Source organism: Oncorhynchus nerka, linkage group LG4, assembly GCF_034236695.1.
Source record: "Oncorhynchus nerka isolate Pitt River linkage group LG4, Oner_Uvic_2.0, whole genome shotgun sequence".
NCBI lineage: Eukaryota > Metazoa > Chordata > Actinopteri > Salmoniformes > Salmonidae > Oncorhynchus > Oncorhynchus nerka.
Window position 1 is genome coordinate 22240759 of NC_088399.1, and position 25000 is coordinate 22265758.

Below are 25000 nucleotides of genomic sequence, written 5' to 3' on the forward strand. Positions count from 1 at the left end.
AAGAGAGCTGCATAACCATCCAATGACAGGCTTTCAGAGAAGAGGGAGAGAGAGGGGTGAAGAGAGCTGCATAACCATCCAATGACAGGCTTTCAGAGAAGAGGTAGAGAGAGGGGTGAAGAGAGCTGCATAACCATCCAATGACAGGCTTTCAGAGAAGAGGGAGAGAGAGGTGAAGAGAGCTGCATAACCATCCAATGACAGGCTTTCAGAGAAGAGGTAGAGATAGGGGTGAAGAGAGCTGCATAACCATCCAATGACAGGCTTTCAGAGAAGAGGGAGAGAGGGGGGTGAAGAGAGCTGCATAACCATCCAATGACAGGCTTTCAGAGAAGAGGTAGAGAGAGGGGTGAAGAGAGCTGCATAACCATCCAATGACAGGCTTTCAGAGAAGAGGGAGAGAGAGGGGTGAAGAGAGCTGCATAACCATCCAATGACAGGCTTTCAGAGAAGAGGGAGAGAGAGGGGTGAAGAGAGCTGCATAACCATCCAATGACAGGCTTTCAGAGAAGAGGGAGAGAGAGGGGTGTATGGAGACTAAGAGGCAGATACTAGAAGGAGAGAGAAGAAGGGAGATGAAAGGAGAGAGTGGTAATACCAGTGTGGTAATACCACTCACATGCATATCAAAGCCATTAGGCTCTCTCTCTCTTCCATTCTCTCTCTCTCTCTCACCCGCCACCTGCCATCTTCCAAGGCCCACCTGCCTATAGCACAGGTACTCTCTGGGAGAAGGTGGGGAGTGTGTATGATCGGGAGTGTGTTTCTTTGTTAGTACAACACTTACCGGGGGTCCGTCAGCACCTGGAATTCCTGGCAGTCCTGATTTTCCAGTAGGCCCCTGAGGAGAGAGGGGAAGATATAGATAGACCAAAGACAACAGACTCACATCAGCAACACTGCTCACATCACATCATGTAGGTATGTGTTTGAGTGGCCAGGGCCCGTACCTTCTCTCCTGGGGACCCGATGGCTCCCTGAGGACCTGGAAGTCCCTGTAAAGAGAGAGAGGAAGGACATTGTCAGTATAAATTAATTGGGGGATGAAACAGGAATGTCCAAGAGTGACAGACAATCCAACCAATGGACTAAGATCAACGTGTCATAGTGGGCATGACCAATGTTCCCTCTACACTGCACGGCCACACACTTGCTCCAGGATAGTCACGCAGAAGAAATGTTATGCCGAGACGCAAGTGCACTATATAGATTTTTTCTGTGATCGAATCAACATTCTATCAGCCCCTTTTCAATGCAACAATCCAAACCAAATGTAACTTTGCAAGATTGAGTCTGTGATTTCTTTCGTAGGCAGTGCCAGAGTGCAACAGAGTAGAATTCTATTGGCTGGGTAGCCCACGAGCAGTGTTTCAATCACCTGAAAGTGAATGTGCTTTTCAGATCAGTTCAGATCAAAGCACAGAGCCGTGCGTGTGCACATTTGCTGATATTCTTTGCTAGTTAGTGATTTATTAGTCGGGTTATAGATACGTATTGGTCAGCAATGGGGAGTTACTGCTTCCTACAAGAGCACAAAACCTGTAGGCTACATTTCAAGCTGCCTTTAAAAAGTCAGTCAGGTAAAAAGCAGGCATTGGGCGTGACCATACAATGATCAACCAAATGAAGGCCACAATCTCATAACCTGCCCAAGAAGGATCGTAACATCACACTGACCTGAGCACCAGGGTTCCCTTGCTGTCCATTGGGACCAGGTTCTCCTTGTGGTCCCTATGAAGAGAAAACACCTTGGTTACATTCATCCACACTTACACAAGGACTGATAACATAGTACATAGGACAGAGTGGATTGAAGCAGTAGGAGATAGAAGACTAGAAACACAGTGTACTGAGGGGACTTTAGATTGAGTCAGTATCACTACATTATTACTTTGTAACACGCAGACAGGCTATAACTTAGTGTGTTTTTGTAGCCTTTTCTAGCTGGAGGGAACATAATACACACACAGACACACACACTCACTTTCCTAATGAAAGAAACTGCTGAACCTCAAACTCAAACGCAAATGCCTCGCTTCCCAGTTAATTGACAATCAATTATGTTCCCTGTTCGTAGGGGCTGGGAAAAGACTGTGGATCTTCCATCTCTCTTTCTAATTGGAGCATTGTCAGTGGAGCCACTGTCTGCTCCAGCCAGGCATTCTCTCATTACGGACACACCGCTCCAACAAAATGGAGTCGGAATAACTGAGACGCCATGGAGGACTGGGCTCTCACAGGACTCAATACACTCAGTCTAGTCTTCAGTAGAGGGCAAGAGAGCATTCAGAGTGTGGAAGTGTGTGTGTGTGTAAGTGGGTAAATGAGTCTTGAAACGATAGTAGTGTGCATTTGATGGGAAAATAGACTGGAATGAAGGGAAAGAAATGGTGTGATAGTGTTATAGGGGATGAAGGGGAAGAAATGGTGTGATAGTGTTATAGGGGATGAAGGGGAAGAAATGGTGTGATAGTGTTAGAGTAGGAGATGAAGGGGAAGAAATGGTGTGATAGTGTTAGAGTAGGAGATGAAGGGGAATAAATGGTGTGATAGTGTTATAGGGGATGAAGGGGAAGAAATGGTGTGATAGTGTTAGAGTAGTAGATGAAGGGGAAGAAATGGTGTGATAGTGTTAGAGTAGGAGATGAAGGGGAAGAAATGGTGTGATAGTGTTAGAGTAGGAGATGAAGGGGAAGAAATGGTGTGATAGTGTTATAGGGGATGAAGGGAAAGAAATGGTGTGATAGTGTTAGAGTAGGAGATGAAGGGGAAGAAATGGTGTGATAGTGTTAGAGTAGGAGATGAAGGGGAAGAAATGGTGTGATAGTGTTAGAGTAGGAGATGAAGGGGAAGAAATGGTGTGATATTGTTAGAGTAGGAGATGAAGGGGAAGAAATGGTGTGATAGTGTTAGAGTAGGGGATGAAGCCGGGGGTGTCATCAGATGGGGCCACAGTGTCTCCTGACCCCTCCTGTCTCAGCCTCCAGTATTTATGCTGCAGTAGTTTATGTGTCGGGGGGCTAGGGTCAGTTTGTTATATCTGGAGTACTTCTCATGTCCTATCCGGTGTCCTGTGTGAATTTAAGTATGCTCTCTCTAATTCTTTCTTTCTCTCTTTCTTTCTTTCTCTCTCTCGGAGGACCTGAGCCCTAGGACCATGCCCCAGGACTACCTGACATGATGACTCCTTGCTGTCCCCAGTCCACCTGGCCGTGCTGCTGCTCCAGTTTCAACTGACCTGAGCCCTAGGACCATGCCCCAGGACTACCTGACATGATGACTCCTTGCTGTCCCCAGTCCACCTGGCCGTGCTGCTGCTCCAATTTCAACTGACCTGAGCCCTAGGACCATGCCCCAGGACTACCTGACATGATGACTCCTTGCTGTCCCCAGTCCACCTGGCCGTGCTGCTGCTCCAGTTTCAACTGACCTGAGCCCTAGGACCATGCCCCAGGACTACCTGACATGATGACTCCTTGCTGTCCCCAGTCCACCTGGCCGTGCTGCTGCTCCAGTTTCAACTGACCTGAGCCCTAGGACCATGCCTCAGGACTACCTGACATGATGACTCCTTGCTGTCCCCAGTCCACCTGGCTGTGCTGCTGCTCCAGTTTCAACTGTTCTGCCTGTGATTATTATTATTTGACCATGCTGGTCATTTATGAACATTTGAACATCTTGGCCATGTTCTGTTATAATCTCCACCCAGCACAGCCAGAAGAGGACTGGCCACCCCACATAGCCTGGTTCCTCTCTAGGTTTCTTCCTAGGTTTTGGCCTTTCTAAGGAGTTTTTCCTAGCCACCGTGCTTCTACACCTGCATTGCTTGCTGTTTGGGGTTTTAGGCTGGGTTTCTGTACAGCACTTTGAGATATCAGCTGATGTACGAAGGGCTATATAAATAAATTTGAATTTGATGAAGGGGAAAAAATGGTGTGATAGTGTTAGAGTAGGAGATGAAGGGGAAGAAATGGTGTGATAGTGTTAGAGTAGGAGATGAAGGGGAAGAAATGGTGTGATAGTGTTAGAGTAGGGGATGGAGAGTAAGTGTGTGAGGTGTACGTCAGATGCAAATGGAGTGTGTGGAGTATTTACACACTACTACTCCGCTTCGCACCGTGCCTCAGAACAGCCTTTAGCTGGGTGTTATCAGTACTTACAATGTTTCCTTTGGGTCCAGGGTGGCCATCCATTCCAGTTACACCCTGCAACACACAGTCAGATGAGATTAAGCTTCTAAACAGGATGTGGACATGGGGAGTGCCTCAAGGATATATACACTGTGGATAGAGGCTGCAGTCATTTTGGTGTACTTTACCATATCAATTACCTTCATCAGGAAACATCATTTTGGAAAAAGAGGAGATTTCCCTCAAGTCCAAATGATGTAGAGAAGTTAAGGTGGAGGACATACACAGTTTCATATCTACAGCCATAACCTTTCTTATCATCTGAAGTATGTACTGTAGATACTGGATGTGTTATTTACCTATGTACTGTAGATACTGGATGTGTTATTTACCTATGTACTGTAGATACTGGATGTGTTATTTACCTATGTTCTGTAGATACTGGATGTGTTATTTACCTATGTACTGTAGATACTGGATGTGTTATTTACCTATGTACTGTAGATACTGGATGTGTTATTTACCTATGTACTGTAGATACTGGATGTGTTATTTACCTATGTTCTATAGATACTGGATGTGTTATTTACCTATGTACTGTAGATACTGGATGTGTTATTTACCTATGTACTGTAGATACTGGATGTGTTATTTACCTATGTACTGTAGATACTGGATGTGTTATTTACCTATGTACTGTAGATACTGGATGTGTTATTTACCTATGTACTGTAGATACTGGATGTGTTATTTACCTATGTTCTGTAGATACTGGATGTGTTATTTACCTATGTACTGTAGATACTGGATGTGTTATTTACCTATACTGTAGATACTGGATGTGTTATTTACCTATGTACTGTAGATACTGGATGTGTTGTTATTTACCTATGTACTGTAGATACTGGATGTGTTATTTACCTATGTTACTGTAGATACTGGATGTGTTATTTACCTATGTACTGTAGATACTGGATGTGTTATTTACCTATGTTCTGTAGATACTGGATGTGTTATTTACCTATGTACTGTAGATACTGGATGTGTTATTTACCTATGTACTGTAGATACTGGATGTGTTATTTACCTATGTACTGTAGATACTGGATGTGTTATTTACCTATGTACTGTAGATACTGGATGTATTTATTTACCTATGTACTGTAGATACTGGATGTGTTATTTACCTATGTACTGTAGATACTGGATGTGTTATTTACCTATGTACTGTAGATACTGGATGTGTTATTTACCTATGTTCTGTAGATACTGGATGTGTTATTTACCTATGTACTGTAGATACTGGATGTGTTATTTACCTATGTAGATACTGGATAGATGTACTGTAGATACTGGATGTGTTATTTACCTATGTACTGTAGATACTGGATGTGTTATTTACCTATGTACTGTAGATACTGGATGTGTGTGTGTGTGTGTGTGTGTGTGTGTGTGTGTGTGTGTGTGTGTGTGTGTGTGTGTGTTCTAAACGTACAAGGGATCCGGGAGGTCCCTGAGGTCCCTTAGGTCCCAGCAACCCACGAGGTCCCTGGAGAGAGAGAAATACATGAAAATGCCAACATCAATGTCATGATCCATTTCAAAACATAGCAAATAACTATAGAATGTTTGTTAAATGTAAATCTATGATGTTTTTAAATTATGACAATAATGACAACAATGAATGAATAATGGATTTTCATCTAAAGTATACTGATGCTTCTTGAATCTCTCTTTACCATCATAGATTGATTTCACTAGTCTTGATGTCTGCTGTCTTCTCTGTCTATCACACAGTGCTATCTCAGTGCCGTGACTCAGTGCCGTGACTCAGTGCCCCTTCCTCTCACATCTAGAGTATCTCAGAAAAACAGTGGTGTACCACCCCCTGGTGGTCTGTCTGAAATACTGCACCACACAATCTATCACTAATGATGCTCTCAGCCTTTTACTTTGTCTAACTCATTTTCTCTCTGCCTGTCTCGTTCCTCTTCTCCTTTGGGGAAATCCTGTCAGAGAGGAAGGGAAGCTTGTCTACCAGCCGTGAGGAGAGTAGACTGTGAACAAGAGGAATCTAAGGGCTTCTCACCCTGAGATTCACATATAGGGTCTAGACTACCTAGTTACTAAACCTGTGTAAAAACAAACTGTGTATATATACCATGAGCTGGACACCATGTATGGATCTGAATCCAGAACGTATATATCAACACATGCTTTATTAAGTTGTAGTGTCACAATGACAGGGGATAGACATCATAAAAAAACACTTACTGGGTCACCAGGCAGCCCCCGTGGCCCGATCTCTCCATCATCTCCCTGGAAACAGGAAGTGACATGGTCAGAACAGGAAGTGGGAATTTGGAGTATAGGAGAGAGGGAGAGGGAAAGGGGAGGTGTGAAAGGAGGAGAGGACAGGAATGACGTGATTGGGCCAGGTGATGGAGTGACGTGGGGGTGTCAAAATGAGACTCATTTACATGACAGATGACAGACACTTAGATCACACACTGACTAATCACACACACACACCATACTGATGTGCTGACCTACGGACATACACACACACACACCATACTGATGTGCTGACCTATGGACATACACACACACACACCATACTGATGTGCTGACCTATGGACATACACACACACACCATACTGATGTGCTGACCTATGGACATACACACACACACCATACTGATGTGCTGACCTATGGACATACACACACACACACACCATACTGATGTGCTGACCTATGGACATACACACACACACCATACTGATGTGCTGACCTATGGACATACACACACACCATACTGATGTGCTGACCTATGGACATACACACACACACCATACTGATGTTCTGACCTATGGACATACACACACACCATACTGATGTGCTGACTTATGGACATACACACACACACACCATACTGATGTGCTGACCTATGGACATACACACACACACACCATACTGATGTTCTGACCTATGGACATACACACACACACCATACTGATGTGCTGACCTATGGACATACACACACACACACACCATACTGATGTGCTGACCTATGGACATACACACACCATACTGATGTGCTGACCTATGGACATACACACACACACCCAATACTGATGTGCTGACCTATGGACATAGACACACACACACCATACTGATGTGCTGACCTATGGACATACACACACACACACCATACTGATGTGCTGACCTATGGACATACACACACACACCATACTGATGTGCTGACCTATGGACATACACACACACACCATACTGATGTGCTGACCTATGGACATACACACACACACCATACTGATGTGCTGACCTATGGACATACACACACACACACCATACTGATGTGCTGACCTATGGACATACACACACACACCATACTGATGTTCTGACCTATGGACATACACACACACACCATACTGATGTGCTGACCTATGGACATACACACACACACACACCATACTGATGTGCTGACCTATGGACATACACACACACACACCATACTGATGTTCTGACCTATGGACATACACACACACACCATACTGATGTGCTGACCTATGGACATACACACACACACACCATACTGATGTGCTGACCTATGGACATACACACACACACACCATACTGATGTGCTGACCTATGGACATACACACACACACCCAATACTGATGTGCTGACCTATGGACATAGACACACACACACCATACTGATGTGCTGACCTATGGACATACACACACACACACACCATACTGATGTGCTGACCTATGGACATACACACACACACCATACTGATGTGCTGACCTATGGACATACACACACACACACCATACTGATGTGCTGATGACCATACTGATGGACATGGACACACACACACCATACTGATGTGCTGACCTATGGACATACACACACACACCATACTGATGTGCTGACCTGATGGACATGGACATACACACACACCATACTGATGTGCTGACCTGATGGACATACATACACACACACCATACTGATGTGCTGACCTATGGACATACACACACACACCATACTGATGTGCTGACCTATGGACATACACACACACACCATACTGATGTGCTGACCTATGGACATACACACACACACCATACTGATGTGCTGACCTATGGACATACACACACACACCATACTGATGTGCTGACCTATGGACATACACACACACACACCATACTGATGTGCTGACCTATGGACATACACACACACACACCATACTGATGCTGCTGACCATACTGATGTGCTGACATGGACATACACACACACACCATACTGATGTGCTGACCTATGGACATACACACACACACCATACTGATGTGCTGACCTATGGACATACACACACACACCATACTGATGTGCTGACCTATGGACATACACACACACACACTGATGTGCTGACCATACTGATGATGTGCTGACCTATGGACATACACACACACACCATACTGATGTGCTGACCTATGGACATACACACACACACACCATACTGATGTGCTGACCTATGGACATACACACACACACCATACTGATGTGCTGACCTATGGACATACACACACACACACCATACTGATGTGCTGACCTATGGACATACACACACACACCATACTGATGTGCTGACCTATGGACTGACCTATGGACACACACACACCATACTGATGTGCTGACCTATGGACATACACACACACACCATACTGATGTGCTGACCTATGGACATACACACACACACACCATACTGATGTGCTGACCTATGGACATACACACACACACCATACAATACTGATGTGCTGACCTATGGACATACACACACACACCATACTGATGTGCTGACCTATGGACATACACACACACACACCATACTGATGTGCTGACCTATGGACATACACACACACACACCATACTGATGTGCTGACCTATGGACATACACACACACACACCATACTGATGTGCTGACCTATGGACATACACACACACACACCATACTGATGTGCTGACCTATGGACACTGACTGACACACACACACCATACTGATGTGCTGACCTATGGACATACACACACACACCATACTGATGTGCTGACCTATGGACATACACCTATGGACATACACACACACACCATACTGATGTGCTGACCTATGGACATACACACACACACATGGACATACACACACCACCATACTGATGTGCTGACCTATGGACATACACACACACACCATACTGATGTGCTGACCTATGGACATACACACACACACCATACTGATGTGCTGACCTATGGACATACACACCATACTGATGTGCTGACCTATGGACATACACACACACACCATACTGATGTGCTGACCTGATGGACATGGACACACACACACACACCATACTGATGTGCTGACCTATGGACATACACACACACACACCATACTGATGTGCTGACCTATGGACATACACACACACACCATACTGATGTGCTGACCTATGGACATACACACACACACCATACTGATGTGCTGACCTATGGACATACACACACACACCATACTGATGTGCTGACCTATGGACATACACACACACACCATACTGATGTGCTGACCTATGGACATACACACACACACACCATACTGATGTGCTGACCTATGGACATACACACACACACCATACTGATGTGCTGACCTATGGACATACACACACACACCATACTGATGTGCTGACCTATGGACATACACACACACACCATACTGATGTGCTGACCTATGGACATACACACACACACCATACTGATGTGCTGACCTATGGACATACACACACACACCATACTGATGTGCTGACCTATGGACATACACACACACACCATACTGATGTGCTGACCTATGGACATACACACACACACCATACTGATGTGCTGACCTATGGACATACACACACACACCATACTGATGTGCTGACCTATGGACACTGACACGCACACCATACTGATGTGCTGACCTATGGACATACACACACACACCATACTGATGTGCTGACCTATGGACATACACACACACACCATACTGATGTGCTGACCTATGGACATACACACACACACCATACTGATGTGCTGACCTATGGACATACACACACACACCATACTGATGTGCTGACCTATGGACACACACGCACACCATACTGATGTGCTGACCTATGGACATACACACACACACCATACTGATGTGCTGACCTATGGACATACACACACACACCATACTGATGTGCTGACCTATGGACATACACACACACACCATACTGATGTGCTGACCTATGGACATACACACACACACCATACTGATGTGCTGACCTATGGACATACACACACACACACCATACTGATGTGCTGACCTATGGACATACACACACACCATACTGATGTGCTGACCTACGGACACACAGAGTGGGGAGATGAAGAAACAGAGAGCGAAACTGGGTAGGTATGATAAGAGATAGAGGGAGGCAGGGAGGGCGAGTGGTAGTACTTACTCTCTCTCCATCCTCTCCTGTGGGTCCGGGAGGTCCATGGGGTCCAGATTCACCCTAAAGGAGCAGACAGAAGATCAGTGGGACGTACACACACTGTCATACTACAACGGAGCTGAAATGACAACAACAAAGTGACTTACTCTGTGTCCCTTCTCACCAGGAAGTCCAGCCAAACCATCAAACCCTCTGTCTCCCTTGGTTCCGGTCTGACCAGGCATGCCTCTGGCTCCATCCGAACCAGCACGTCCCTGGAAAAACAGATGATTACAACACCCATCAACACTTACACCCTCTTCACCCTCCTTTCTGAAGGGCACAATTCTTCATTGATTTTATTTAACCTTTATGTAACCAGGCATTTGCAAGGGGGGCCTGGCAAGAGGTCAGCAGGAAGTAGTCTGCTGATTATCCCTTTTATACCATGGCTATAATTTAACACATTTGCCTCTATAAATGTGTTTATTTCTCAGTAGAAATGTGTTCAACATCCAGCGAAGTAGCTAGCAAGTTTAATAGATAGCTACAGTAGATGCCTCTTTAACCGAACAAACTGAATTGCCAGTTTAGCTAACCAAACCAACAGTCCTAGATTGCTATTATGAAAAATCTAATTCAACAATGCCAATAATGTTTTCAATTTGGCTTTTGCATTCAAAAGCAGCTCAAACATAGAACATGTATTAAAGAACTATAGCCATTGAATTCTACCGTGCTGATATACCATACGTTAAAGGGAAATAATGCACGCTCTGGAATGCTCTTCAAGCCAATCAGAAACTAGTATTCAACAATGCCATGTTTTAAAATGCATCAAAACTACATCAAAACTATCCTAATCTGCACGCCAAACTCAAATATCCATCCAAGACTCAGATTCACACTTACCCTTCTGCCGGGCTTCCCAGAGGGTCCATGAGAACCCAATGGTCCACGAGGTCCCTGTAACAAAGAAGAAGGTTATGGAGAATCCAACAAGAAAACCCTACCACAGAACCCCAACAAAATATCCCTAACAAAAAAACCCAAGTAAGTTGTGTTTATAGAAAGGACTTAAACTTGGGCTGGAGATTACAGAGGGACAGTTCCAGTGGTTCTAGTGGTCTAGAAACGTCCATCCGTCTTACCTGAGGACCGGACTCTCCAGACTCTCCCTTCAGTCCAGAAACACCTGGAGAACCCTGGGAGGAGGACAAACACAATAAGGTCACAGTAGGCTCAGATCAGCGGATGAATATGATCAGGCCACAGTCCAAACACTATTAATGTTGTAGCATCTGCATTAGAATTTAATAGGATCTTATCAACTATTAACACTATAATAAGTTATTCTCCTCAGGCTGTGTATGTGACAGAGGTGTGTGTGTGTGTACATACTGTGTGTGTGTGAGGAGACTGAGGAAAACTTTGGTACGTACCAGAGGACCAGATCTACCTGTCAAACCCATAGGGCCAGTAGGACCACGCATCGCCAGCTGGAGAGAGAAAACAGTTAGAGAAGTACAAAATGGTGTGTGTGTCTCAAATCAAATCAAAGTGTATTTGTCACCTGCGCCGAATACAACAGGTGTAGACCTTACAGTGAAATGCTTACTTACAGGCTCTGTGTGCATATGTGTGTGTGTATGCACTTTGTGTTTGTGTGTGTGTGTGTATGCACTTGTGTGTTTAAGCCTTACCCTAGCTTGTTGCATGATGGCTTGCATCTGGGCCTCCTGAGCAGACACCTGAGGTCCCTTCTGTCCAGAGTCTCCTCCAGAACTGAAGCGGAACTGAGGAGGAGAGCAGAACTCAGAACCAGACCCAACAGGTAAGGCCAGTCCAGTAGATACAGGTACATGGACAAAGATATAAAGACAGAAACAGAGACAGATGAAAAGACAGAGACAGACAAAGAGACTGATGAAAAGACAGAGACAGACAAAGAGACTGATGAAAAGACAGAGACAGACAAAGAGACAGACACAGAGACAGATGAAAAAACAGAGACAGACAAAGAGACAGACACAGAGACAGATGAAAAAACAGAGACAGACAAAGAGACAGACACAGAGACAGATGAAAAAACAGAGACAGACAAAGAGACAGAGACAGATGAAAAAACAGAGACAGACAAAGAGACAGACACAGAGACAGATGAAAAAACAGAGACAGACAAAGAGACAGACAAAGAGACAGACAAATAGACAGAGACAGACAAAGAGACAGACAAATAGACAGACAAATAGACAGAGACAGACACAGAGACAGACAAAGAGACAGACAAATAGACAGAGACAGACACAGAGGCAGACAAATAGACAGAGACAGACAAAGAGACAGACAAAGAGACAGACAAATAGACAGAGACAGAGACAGAAACAGACAAATAGACAGACACAGACAAAGAGACAGACAAATAGACAGAGACAGACAAAGAGACAGACAAAGAGACAGACAAATAGACAGAGACAGAGACAGAAACAGACAAATAGACAGAGATAGACAAATAGACAGACAAATAGACAGAGACAGACAAAGAGACAGACAAATAGACAGAGACAGAAACAGACAAATAGACAGAGACAGACAAAGAGACAGACAAATAGACAGAGACAGAAACAGACAAATAGACAGAGACAGACAAATAGACAGAGACAGACAAAGAGACAGACAAATAGACAGAGACAGACAAAGAGACAGAGACAGAAACAGACAAATAGACAGAGACAGACAAATAGACAGACAAATAGACAGAGACAGACAAATAGACAGAGACAGAGACAGACAAATAGACAGACAGAGACAGAAACAGACAGAGACAGACAAATAGACAGAGACAGAAACAGACAGAGACAGACAAATAGACAGAGACAGAAACAGACAGAGACAGACAAATAGACAGACACAGAGACAGATGAAAAAACAGAGACAGACAAAGAGACAGAGACAGAAACAGACAAATAGACAGAGACAGACAAAGAGACAGAGACAGAAACAGACAAATAGACAGAGACAGACAAAGAGACAGACAAATAGACAGAGACAGAAACAGACAAATAGACAGAGACAGACAAATAGACAGAGACAGACAAAGAGACAGACAAATAGACAGAGACAGACAAAGAGACAGAGACAGAAACAGACAAATAGACAGAGACAGACAAATAGACAGAGACAGAGACAGACAAATAGACAGACAAATAGACAGAGACAGACAAATAGACAGAGACAGAGACAGACAAATAGACAGACAGAGACAGAAACAGACAGAGACAGACAAATAGACAGAGACAGAAACAGACAGAGACAGACAAATAGACAGAGACAGAAACAGACAGAGACAGACAAAGAGACAGAGACAGAAACAGACAAATAGACAGACACAGAGACAGATGAAAAAACAGAGACAGACAAAGAGACAGAGACAGAAACAGACAAATAGACAGAGACAGACAAAGAGACAGAGACAGAAACAGACAAATAGACAGAGACAGACAAAGAGACAGAGACAGACAAAGACACAGAGACAGAAACAGACAAATAGACAGAGACAGACAAAGAGACAGAAACAGACAAATAGACAGAGGCAGACAAAGAGACAGAGACAGAGGCAGACAAAGCAAGAAGAGAGACAGTGGGTTGAGAAAATGCCAAGTCATCTTACAGGCTAGGTTACCCATTCTTCAAACAGAATGTCTAAATAAATAAAATATGATTGTACTGAAACAAGTTATAAAAAAAGAACTAATTCAAATTCAGGCTTGGCTTGCATTAAAACGACTAAGTTCATACATCAACTGCCTGGTTATGGTTCTTTTCCCATCAGATGTTCACATGCCTATACTGGTATCTAGTGGTGAAATGTGGGTAATGCAACCAGTTGGGTGATCCTATAAAGATGTGTTTCTGTTTCTGTTGGTATGAATAAAAACAGACCAGTGAGGAGGGTTTGTCACCACAACCTTGTTACTATGGAAGGAAAAAATAACATCGAACACAGGTTTGCATGAAGCTGGCAAACCTTACTTTTTTAAATACAGCAACATCTCACTAGCTCGGGATCTCTTTCATAATATTTTACTCTATATTTTTCAATTGTATATATTTTTCCCAGTGAACCTCAAAAGCACAATGTCCCTCGAGAGAGACTCATCATTCCTCTCACAGAAACCAGAATATAACACAGAGATCCAACCATGCCCAGAGGAAGAGAGAGAGAGAGAGAGAGAGAGAGAGAGAGAGAGAGAGAGGAATTTGAACTGTGACTAAGCAGAAACCTAGGGCACACAAATGACATCTAACTACCAAGCACACTATCGAACTCTACACAATCAAACAATAATTGACCAATTAAATGATAAGATTTAACATCTTAACATGGCTATTGTTCACAACTATACCTAAGTTAGTTGTGTGTGCGTGTGTGTGTGTGTGTGGGGGGGGGGGGGGGGGGGGGGTCAGGACAATTAATGAAGAGGCAACTCATATTAACTTTGATCAATTTTATTCAAATTTTTACTTAGCAAAAAGTGATTATTTTTCATGTCGGATCCGGCCAAATTGGTCCCGGAACGAAACGGAGAGGTGCCAGATCCTGTCAAATCAAGCACTGGGCCCATGCTTTACTGGTACACCTTGACCAGACGTCTTGGCCTGACACATACAGCTTTTCCAGAAGGCTCTCTGCTCTGCTCTGCTCTGCTCTGCTCTGCAGACTCCTGAGACTCCAGCAGGACATTTAGTCATCACACTCAGCAGTGGGAGTACAGGCAGCAGCAGAACAAACAGAAAGCCTAGCTACTAACTTTAGCCTTTAGTTTTAGCAGCTGTGATCACAGGAAGGAGCACTTAGACCTGCTCTACTTCCTGTCTGAGGCTAGATTACTTCCTGTCTGTAAGCCCCCTACACTCTTAGAAAAAAGGTGCTATCTAAAACCACAAAAGGGTTCTTTCGGCTGTCCCCATAGGAGAACCCTTTGAAAAAACAGTTTTGGTTCCATGTAGAACCCTTATCTCAGAGGGCTCTACATAGAACCCAAAAGTGTTCTATGGACAGCCGCAAAACCCTTTTGCAACCCTTTTTTTCTAAGAGAGTAGATGTGTCATTTGGGCTGGAGTCTGGGGACAATAGGAAGGTGGGTGACAGGGGATTGGGGGAATGGTGTATGGTAATTATCTCATCAGTAAGAAATAGGAGGAGAGAGGGGAGAGGAAGGGCAAAATCCATTGGAGAAGGTCAGAGGGGAAGGACTTCTAGCTTTCTCATCCAATGGGTTTTGAGAAGGCGACAAGGAGAGAGGACACAAGGAGTATGCAATTGAGACCTTCCCAGAGAGTGAGTCTAAATGACAGCAGAACCACAGCTTCCTACAGCTTCCACTAGGAGGTGCTAGAGTGCTTATTGACTGGTTTACACCACAGCATTCTCTGATTGGATTATCTGGAGCAAGACCAGAGAGGAAGAGTGTTTGATTCAGAAGGAGACTACCTCCCTGCATTCCACTTGCTAACATAACAGAGATCTCTAACCCCCTCTGACACAGTCAGGGAAACACACATCACAACAGGTCAGGACACTGTGACCCAAACCATACAGAACTCTGATCTGATATCAACAGCACTCTATGAATCAAAGGGTGAAATAATGCAACCAAGAGAAGGCAGGATTAGCCTTGTCTGAAGTAATACTGACGAACCTAACAAATATGTTGAAGTGCTATGACAACATCATTCTAGATGAGTGTATTCTAAAACTATAGTATTACAATATTTACTTACAGGCAGCATCAGGACAGTCCCTGGAGGTCCTGGCAGACCATCAGCACCAGGAAGACCAGCACGACCATTAGGACCCTGAGAGAGAGGGAGAGAGAAAGAGAGAGAGAGAGAGAGAGAGAGAGAGAGAGAGAGAGAGAGAGACAGACAGACAGACAGACAGACAGACAGACACAGACAGACAGACAGACGGAGAGGGAGAGAGAAGAGTACATTTACTCGAACAAGGTAAATTATGCCAGGAATACAAGTCTTGTCAGGTTTAAAAAAAAACTTGTACAGGTGTTCCACCATGTTTTGGGGAGTGGTGGTGACTAATTGATACCTTGCTGTATATCAACAGCTTGATGTATACAGTGAGGGGGAAAAGTATTTGATCCCCTGCTAATTTTGTACGTTTTCCCACTGACAAAGAAATGATCAGTCTATAATTTTAATGGTGGGTTTATTTGAACAGTGAGAGACAGAATAACAACAAAGAAATCCAGAAAAACGCATGTCAAAAATGTTATAAATTTATTTGACCCTCTCTCAATCAGAAAGATTTCTGGCTCCCAGGTGTATTTAATTAAGGTAACGAGTTGAGATTAGGAGCACACTCTTAAAGGGAGTGCTCCTAATCTCAGCTTGTTACCTGTATAAAAGACACCTGTCCACAAAAGCAATCAATCAATCAGATCCCAAACTCTCCACCATGGCCAAGACCAAAGAGCTCTCCAAGGATGTCAGGGACAAGATTGTAGACCTACACAAGGCTGGAATGCCAAGCAGCTTGGTGAGAAGGTGACAACAGTTGGTGCGATTATTAGCAAATGGAAGAAACACAAAAGAACTGTCAATCTCCCTCAGCCTGGGGCTCCATGCAAGATCTCACCTCGTGGAGTTGCAATGATCATGAGAACGGTGAGGAATCAGCCCAGAACTACAAGGGAGGATCTTGTCAATGATCTCAAGGCAGCTGGGACCATAGTCACCAAGAAAACAATTGGTAACACACTATGCCGTGAAGGACTGAAATCCTGCAGCGCCCGCAAGGTCCCCCTGCTCAAGAAAGCACATATACATGCCCGTCTAAAGTTTGCCAATGAACACCTGAATGATTCAGAGGACAACTGGGTGAAAGTGTTGTGGTCAGTTGAGACCAAAATGGAGCTCTTTGGCATCAACTCAACTCGCCGTGTTTGGAGGAGGAGGAATGCTGCCTACAACCCTAAGAACACCATCCCACCGTGAAACATGGAGGTGGAAACATTATGCTTTGGGGCTGTTTTTCTGCTAAGGGGACAGGACAACTTCACCGCATCAAAGGGACGATGGACGGGGCCATGTACCGTCAAATCTTGGGTGAGAACTTCCTTCCCTCAGCCAGGGCATTGAAAATGGGTCGTGGATGGGTATTCCAGCATGCCAATGACCCCAAACACACGGCCAAGGCAACAAAAGAATGGCTCAAGAAGAAGCACAGTAAGGTCCTGGAGTGGCCTAGCCAGTCTCCAGACCTTAATCCCATAGAAAATCTGTGGTGGGAGTTGAAGGATCAAGTTGTCAAACGTCAGCCTCGAAACCTTAATGACTTGGAGAAGTTCTGCAAAGAGGAGTGGGACAAAATCCCTCCTGAGTGTGCAAACCTGGTGGCTAACTATGAGAAATGTATGACCTCTGTGATTGCCAACCAGGGTTTTGCCAACAAGTACTAAGTCATGTTTTGCAGAGGGGGTCAAATACTTATTTCCCTCATTAAAATGCAAATCAATTTATAACATTTTTGACATGCGTTTTTCTGGATTATTTTGTTGTTATTCCGTCTCTCACTGTTCAAATAAATCCACCATTAAAATTATAGACTGATCATTTCTTTGTCAGTGGGCAAACGTACAAAATCAGCAGGGGATCAAATACTTTTTTCCCTCACTGTACCCTTGTGGTTGTGTTGAAACAATGGCTGTGTGATGTGTTGGTGGTGGTTGGCATGTGACTGTGGTATTTTCCATGTATTTATTTATTTGTCTGTGTGTTTTGTTGTGGGTGCTTGTTTCTCACCCTTTCTCCTGTGTCTCCGTGGCTGCCTGGGGGCCCGGAGGAACCTGGGGGTCCAGGGAGACCCTGTACACAACAATACATATCATCAGAGACTGAGGACGGCACACACACACAGACACCCACATACACACACACAGACACCCACATACACACACACAGACACCCACATACACACACACAGACACACAGACACCCACATACACACACACAGACACCCACATACACACACACACAGACACTCACATACACACACACAGACACCCACATACACACACACACAGACACTCACATACACACACACAGACACCCACATACACACACACACAGACACTCACATACACACACACAGACACTCACATACACACACACAGACACTCACATACACACACACACAGACACCCACATACACACACACAGACACCCACATACACACACACACAGACACTCACATAAACACACACACGTGCACACGCTCACACACACACAAAGACACCCATATACACACACACAGACACTCACATATACATCCACACGCTCGCACATGCTCACACACACAGACACACAGACACCCACATAAACACAGACACTCACATACACACACACACGTGCGCACATGCTCACACACACAAAACAAAATGCAACTCAGGCAAACTTGCATAACAGTTGTACGCGGAAACATAAGAGAGAGAACAAGAGAGGAATGCATAAGGAAATATGGGCAGGCAGTCTGTTAGATGATACATTTCAACTGGGGCCCGTCTCTCTTTCTCTACTAACTCTTACTCTATTATTATCGACTGTTTCTGCTGTCTGTATTCTGTCTCTAAATGTTGTCTATCACTAGCAGCACCATATCACCACGTCAAATTATGAGTATTTGTAAATGTTCTTATGAATAAAGGTGACTCTGATTCTTGCGGTCAAATAGCGTACAAGAGCGTGCATATAGGTAAATAAATAAATACTAACTGATCTGAGAACCTCTGTGTAACTGTCTCTCTAGGGCAAGTGGTGTGTTGTGCTGTTACTATTCTTATTGCTAAATATCAGCAATGGCAACTGGGCTGCAGTTTAATTCTCTCTTAACAAAACACTAGTCATTTCAATATGAACAGTGGAGGATACACAATATTCCTAACCCAGAGACAGACCAGTTAGAACATAGGGCTGAAACAGTGTCAGAAGACTGTCATCTTCCACTGAAATCATAAGAGACTGGATGAGAGAGAGAGAGAGAGAGAGAGAGAGAGAGAGAGAGAGAAACAGAGACTGACAAACATAGAGAGAGAAAGTAGAGAGAGGGACTTACTGTTGGGCCTTCCGGACCAGGCGGACCCTCCACCAGCATTCCCTGAAACATACAAACACATCAGAGAGATGGCTGCCTGCAGCCTGTAGAGTACGCAGCATCACCACTGACACTATGACTCTTTGTTTGTGTGTGTGTGTGTGTGTGTGTGTGTGTGTGTGTGTGTGTGTGTGTGTGTGTGTGTGTGTGTGTGTGTGTGTGTGTGTGTGTGTGTGTGTTGTGTGTGTGTGGTGCGTGCGTGCGTGCGGTGCGTGTGTGTGTGTATGACCGTGGGTGTGAGTGCAACCCTGCGTATACATTAATTCATATGAATGCATCTCTTCAGTACATGTGCATATCATTTATATACGTGTCCGGACATATCCTGCATATCTACTCTCCATCGAGGGGAGTATTTGGTGATTTAATATAAATTCCTGCCTGTCATTTCATTTAGAGCTTCACGTTAATCTGGGAGGAACATGCAGAGGGTGAATAACGATCAGGACAAAGGCAGGAGACTGATGGAATATGTTCCACATGGAACAGGGGACTATGGGCAATAAGAAACACAAGTCATTTTATAGTTATAATAATATGATATATTTCATTTAACAGACACTTTTATCCTCAGCGATATACTGTCATGTTTGCACACATTTTACGTATGGATGGTAAATACATGACCCTTATCCTCTGCTAATACATCAAAACAACATATCTCTGTCTCTGTCAGTCTCTGTCAGTCCCTGTCAGTCTCTGTCAGTCTCTGTAGTGTGTACACATAAACACTCACAGACGGGCTGAAACATCACATACAGTGGCTTGTGAAAGTATTCACCCACCTTGGCATTATTCCTATTTTATAGCCTTACAACCTGGAATTAAAATGTATTTTTTTGTATAATTTGATTTACACAACATGCCTACCACTTTGAAGATGCAAAATATTTTCTATTGTGAAACAAACAAGAAATAAGACCCCCAAAAATTGAAAACTTGAGCGCGTATAACTATCCCCCCCTAAAGTCAATACTTTGTAGAGACACCTTTTGCAGCAATTACAGCTGCAAGTCTCTTAGGGTATGTCTCTATAAGCGTGCCACATCTAGCCACTGAGATTTTTGCCCACTCTTCAAGGCAAAACTACTTCAGATCCTTTAAGTTGTTGGGTTCCGCTGGTGTACAGCAATCTTTAAGTCATACCACAGATTCTCAATTTGATTGAGGTCTGGGCTTTGACTAGGCCATTCCAAGACATTTAAATGTTTCCCCTTAAACATGTTGCATTAGCAGAATGCTTAGGGTCATTGTCCTGCTGGAAGGTGAACCTCCATCCCTGTCTCAAATCTCTGAAAGACTGAAACAGGTTTCCCTCAAGAAGTTCCCTGTATTTAGCGCCATCCATCATTCCTTCAATTCTGACCAGTTTCCAGTCCCTGCTGATGAAAAACATCCCCACAGCATGATGCTGCCACCACCATGCTTCACTGTGGGGATGGTGTTCTCAGGGTGATGGGAGGTGTTGGTTTTGCGCCAGACATAGCATTTTCCTTGACGGCCAAAAAGCTCAATTTTAGTCTCATCTGACCAGAGTACCTTCTTTCATATGTTTGGAGAGTCTCACACATGCCTTTTGGTGAACACCAAACGTATTTGCTTATTTTTTTCTTTAAGCAATGGCTTTTTTGTCCACTCTTCCGTAAAGCCCAGCTCTGTGGAGTGTATGGCTTAAAGTGTTCCTATGGACAGATACTCCAATCTCCGCTGTGGAGCTTTGCAGCTCCTTCAGGGTTATCTTTGGTCTCTTTGTTGCCTCTCTGATTAATGCCTCTCCTTGCCAGGTCCGTGAGTTTTGGTGGGCAGCCCTCTCTTGGCAGGTTTGTTGTGGTGCCATATTCTTTCAATTTCTTTAATAATGGATTTAATGGTGCTCCGTGGGATGTTCAAAGTTTCTGATATTTTTTTATAACCCAACCCTGATCTGTACTTCTCCACAACTTTGTCCCTGACCTGTTTGGAGAGCTCCTTGGTCTTCATAGTGCCGCTTGCTTGGTGGTGCCCCTTGCTAAGTTGTGCCCCTTGCTAAGTTGCAGACCCTGGGGCCTTTCAGAACAGGTGTATATACTGTATACTGAGATCATGTGACAGATAATGTGACACTTAAATTGCACACAGGTGGACTGTATTTAACTAATTATGTGACATATGAAGGTAATTGGTTGCACCATATCTTATTTAGGGGTTTCATAGCAAAGGGCGTGAATACATATGCACGCACCACTTTTCCGTTTTTTATTTTGGGAAATTTTTTGAAACAAGTAATTTTTTTCATTTCACTAATTTGGACTATTTTGTGTATGTCCATTACATGAAATCCAAATAAAAATCTATTTAAATTACAGGTTGCAATGCAACAAAATAGAAAAAAACACCAAAGGGGATGAATAGTTTTGCAACTAAATCTTCTACAAGCCAGAACCAACTAAATCTTCTACAAGCCAGGTCTTTAACATTCCAGAGCCATACCTGGGTCTTTTACATTCCCAGAGCCATACCTGGGTCTTTACCATTCCCAGAGCCATACCTGGGTCTTTACCATTCCCAGAGCCATACCTGGGTCTTTTACATTCCCAGAGCCATGCCTGGGTCTTTTACATTCCAAGAGCCATACCTGGGTCTTTTACATTCCCAGAGCCATAACTGGGTCTTTAACATTCCCAGAGCCATACATGGGTCTTTAACATTCCCAGACCCATACCTGGGTCTTTAACATTCCCAGAGCCATACCTGGGTTTTTTGTTTGATGTGTGTTTATGGATAAGTGTGTGAGGTCACGTCACACTTTGCCTATAGTATAGTGCATTCGGAAAGTACTCAGACCCCTTGATGTTTTCACGTTTTCCACATTTGGTTATGTTACAGCCTTATTCTAAAATGGATTGAAAAGATTGAAAATTCATCAATCTGCACACAATACCTTATAATGACAAAGCGAAAACAGTTTAAAAAAATGTTTTGCAAAGTTATTACAAATAAAAAACTGAAATAACTTATTTACATAAGTATTCAGACCCTTTGCTAAGAGACTCAACATTGAGCTCAGGTACATCCTGTTTCTATTGATCATCCTTGAGATGTTTCTACAACTTGATTGGAGTCCACCTGTGGTAAATTCTATTGATTGGACATGATTTGGATAGGCACACACCTGTCTATATAAGTTCCCACAGTTGATAGTGCATGTCAGAGTAAAAACCAAGCCATGAGGTCGAATGAATTGTCTGTAGAGCTCCGAGAGAGGATTGTGTCAAGGAACAGATCTGGGGAAGGGTACCAAAACATTTCTGCAGCATTGAAGGTCCCCAAGAACACAATGGCCTCCATCATTCTTAAATATAAGACGTTTGGAACCATCAAAACTCTTCCTAGAGCTGGCCGCCCGGGCCAAACTGAGCAATCGGGGGAGAAGGGCCTTGGTCAGGGAGGTGACCAAGAACCCGATGGTCACTCTGACAGAGCTCTAGAGTTCCTCTGTGGAGATGGGAGAACCTTCCAGAAGAACAACCATCTCTGCAGCACATGACAGCCACTTGGAATTTGGCAAAAGGCACCTAAAGGACTCTCAGATCATGAGAAACAAGATGCTCTGGTCTGATGACACCAAGATTGAACTCTTTGGCCTGAATGCCAAGCGTCACGTCTGGAGGAAACCTGGCACCATCCCTACGGTGAAGCATGGTCATGGCAGCATCATGCTGTGGGGATGTTATTGAGCGGCAGGGACTGGGAGACTAGTCAGGATTGAGGGAAAGATTAACCTTAGCAAAGTACAGAGAGAGCCTTGATGAAAACCTTCTTCAGAGCGCTCAGGACGTCAGACTGGGGCGAAGGCCATGACCTGGAGACACGAGGCGGCGCACAATTGCCTCAGCGCCGTCCGGGTTAGGGAAGGGTTTGCCCGGCCAGGACGTCCTTGTCCCATCACGCTCTAGTGATTCCTTGTGGCGGGAAGGGTGCATGCACGCTGACTTCGATCGCCAGTTATGTACGATGTTTCCTCCGACACATTGGTGCAGCTGGCATTGGGTTAAGCGATCAATGTGTCAAGAAGCAGTGCGGCTTGGCAGTGTCATGTTTACAGAGGACACATGGCTCTTGACCTTCGCCTCCCCCAAGTCCATACGGGAGTTGCAGAGATGGGACAAGACTGTAACTACCAATTGGGGCAAAAAAGTGGCAAAAAAAGTAAACTCAAAAATCATGTTTTTATGGGGTATTGTGTGTAGACTGATGAGGGGAAAATACTATTTCATCCATTTTAGAATAAGGCTGTAACATAACAAAATTTGAAAAAAGTCCAGGGGTATGAATACTTTCCGAATGCACTGTAAGTCTGTCTGTCAAACAGTGGTCCTGTGTAGATGTATGGACTCAGGCTTAGAGTGACTGATCACAGGAGTAAACAGATAGAGGAGTGTGTGTGTATGTGTGTAGTGTGTGAGTGAGTGCGTGCGTGCATGCGTGTGGCCATGCGTCCATGGTGTGTGTGGTGAGTATGTGTGTGGTATGGGTGGGTTGGATGGGACTGGCAGGGGGATGGGGGTTGTCGTCACTGCAGACAAATGGAGATTGGACTGAAAGGAGGGAGCTCTGCTCCTTGTTTATTTACAATGTGAACAAGATGGACGCCTCACAGGCTCATTCTGGGTGGTAAAGCACACGCACATACAGTTGAGCCCAGTGACATTTGTTTATAGGGAGACAGCTGTGGTTCTGTGACTCAGGTCAGATTGAGGTATTGAACTCATACGCTTTGGATCATAACATAGGAATTGGCTACCAGTGATGACATTGGCATATCAGGTATAGCCATGGCTTTAGCTCTGCAAGTCAACACCGTCCCCTGATGAATGTGGAGTGCTGGAGTAAAACTCCCAAGTAGGGACTGGCTATTTTCCATCTGTGAGATCTTTAGATCACTGGCAGGTGGGGAAGTCTTTGGGAGATTCTTCTCCCCCTCTCTCTCTTTCTCTTCCCTCCCTTTCCCAGCTGCACTCTCCCTGGTCAGTGTTTATGCTAGCCCAGAGTGTTTACACTCCAGATGATCATTCATTTTCCTCTATGTATCCATACTCCAAATGTTCAACCTTTGGACCAGAGGTGGCCTTGCTGCAGGACACAGCAGGAGGATGCAGAGACCAATGTGTTATACTGCATCATGTGATTTATAT

At 44.2% G+C, this 25000-nt stretch overlaps 1 protein-coding gene across 1 annotated transcript in view; it reads right to left on the bottom strand.

Moving 5' to 3' along the window:
• Positions 1-25000, bottom strand: part of LOC115117050 (collagen alpha-1(XI) chain-like) — a 175203-nt gene that overhangs the window by 52813 nt on the left and 97390 nt on the right. The window contains exons 10-24 of the mRNA XM_065017354.1: positions 19788-19829; positions 18479-18541; positions 16442-16516; positions 12361-12453; positions 12100-12156; positions 11809-11862; positions 11570-11623; positions 10825-10932; positions 10685-10738; positions 6405-6449; positions 5626-5679; positions 4161-4205; positions 1678-1731; positions 951-995; positions 788-841 (exon numbers count right to left, since the gene is read on the bottom strand). Coding sequence (XP_064873426.1) covers positions 788-841; positions 951-995; positions 1678-1731; positions 4161-4205; positions 5626-5679; positions 6405-6449; positions 10685-10738; positions 10825-10932; positions 11570-11623; positions 11809-11862; positions 12100-12156; positions 12361-12453; positions 16442-16516; positions 18479-18541; positions 19788-19829 — 897 coding nt within the window. The remainder of the gene's footprint in view (positions 1-787; positions 842-950; positions 996-1677; positions 1732-4160; positions 4206-5625; positions 5680-6404; positions 6450-10684; positions 10739-10824; positions 10933-11569; positions 11624-11808; positions 11863-12099; positions 12157-12360; positions 12454-16441; positions 16517-18478; positions 18542-19787; positions 19830-25000) is intronic.